Source organism: Pinus tabuliformis, chromosome Q (assembly GCF_031772625.1).
Source record: "Pinus tabuliformis cultivar Carrire ecotype Pingquan chromosome Q, CPIR1, whole genome shotgun sequence".
Taxonomy (NCBI): Eukaryota; Viridiplantae; Streptophyta; class Pinopsida; order Pinales; family Pinaceae; genus Pinus; species Pinus tabuliformis.
In genome coordinates, this window is record NC_142296.1 from 569709232 (window position 1) to 569710648 (window position 1417).

The following is a 1417-nucleotide window of genomic DNA, read 5'->3' on the forward strand; positions in this document are numbered from 1 at the left end:
CTTTGGGGATGAGAGCTATGAATGTGGAGTTAAGGCCTTCCAACATCCTCCCGCGCCTTCGGCAGTCTTCTATGATCCTTAACAGATCTGCCCCTATGATGTCAAAGAAGGCAATGTAAAATTCCACTGTCCAGCCATCCGGCCCCGGGCTCTTATCCTTCTTGAGCCATTTTAAGGTTCCTTCGAGCTCATCTAGAGTGACTTCTCTTGTAAGTTCCAAGTCTGCCTCCTGGTCAACGAATCTGGGGAACGAATCTAGGGAAGAGCTGCGCAATGTGCATCACTTCAGCCAGAGTGGCAATAAGGGGAGCCTTGTAAATGTCTTTAAAATGTGAGTTAGCCTGTGCTGCCAGCTCTCGAAAGGTTTGAATGGCTTGTCCATGCTCATTTTTTAGCTCCCATATTGTATTGATCGCCTTCCTCCCATTGGCATATTTATGGTAGAATTTGGTATTGTCATCCCCTTCCTTAAGCCAAATTGCCCGACTCCATAGCCTCCAACTCTCTTCTCTGTCCTTCAGGATTTGTGTCCTCTTGTGCATTAGTGAGGCAATTTTATCTTTTTGTTCTTGGGAGGTAATAATCCCTCCGATATCCTCCTCAAAAGTGTAGATTTCCTCCTCTGCTATTCTAAGCAATTGGTCTTCCAGTTTTCTTTTCCTTTGAGCCCAGGCTTTGGATAGGGCTTTCAACTCCTTCAGATTATGGACAAAGTCTTCTGCAATGTTCCCATTAGTTCCTGGAGGGTGAGCCTTCCAGTAGTCGGCCACCATCCTCATGTAATCAACGTCCCTTAGCCATGTGGAGTTAAATTTGAATGGAGCCTTTGGCTTGTCAATGGCATCTTGCATTTCCAAATAGATAGGTCTGTGATCTGATAGACCCCTAGATCTAACCCATTGTCTGATACAGGTGCCTTTATTGACCAGAGGTTCTTTGATTAGGAATCTATCGAGCCTTCTGGCAAGGCTTGCCTCACCAGTTCTATTATTCCTCCATGTGGGTTGAATCTTGGCAGAGGGAATGTCAATAAGGTTGTGGTCCTCCAGAAGATTCTCAAAGAATGCTAATAGCATGTCCACCTATGCTTGATGGCCCCAAGACTCCGCAAACCCTATGGAGAAATTCAGACCCCCCAGGATTATGTTATCTTGCTAGAGGATTGTTGAATTTAGCAGTTTCCTCCAGTAATCGGCCCTGTCGTGACAAGGGTCGTATACATTGATGATTCTATAGTCAGCTTCAAGGGTGGATGAGTATATATCAGCTCCCAGGTACCCATGTCCCCCCTAAACACTATTCATCTTAATAGAATGGTTGTAAATGCCCAGGGCTACCCCTCCAGATCTTCCCATGGCATCTAGCGAGTAAAAAGACCATCCTGGTAACCAAGATTCGAGTAAGGGAGTGATGGTGC

At 45.7% G+C, this 1417-nt stretch overlaps 1 protein-coding gene across 1 annotated transcript; it reads right to left on the reverse strand.

Annotated features, from left to right (window-relative positions):
• Nucleotides 1-233: 233 nt before the first annotated feature.
• On the reverse strand, nucleotides 234-1076 carry LOC149220730 (uncharacterized). The gene has a single exon (XM_089387182.1). The coding sequence runs from the start codon at nucleotides 1074-1076 to the stop codon at nucleotides 234-236; it is 843 nt and encodes a 280-aa protein (XP_089243308.1).
• Nucleotides 1077-1417: the final 341 nt, after the last annotated feature.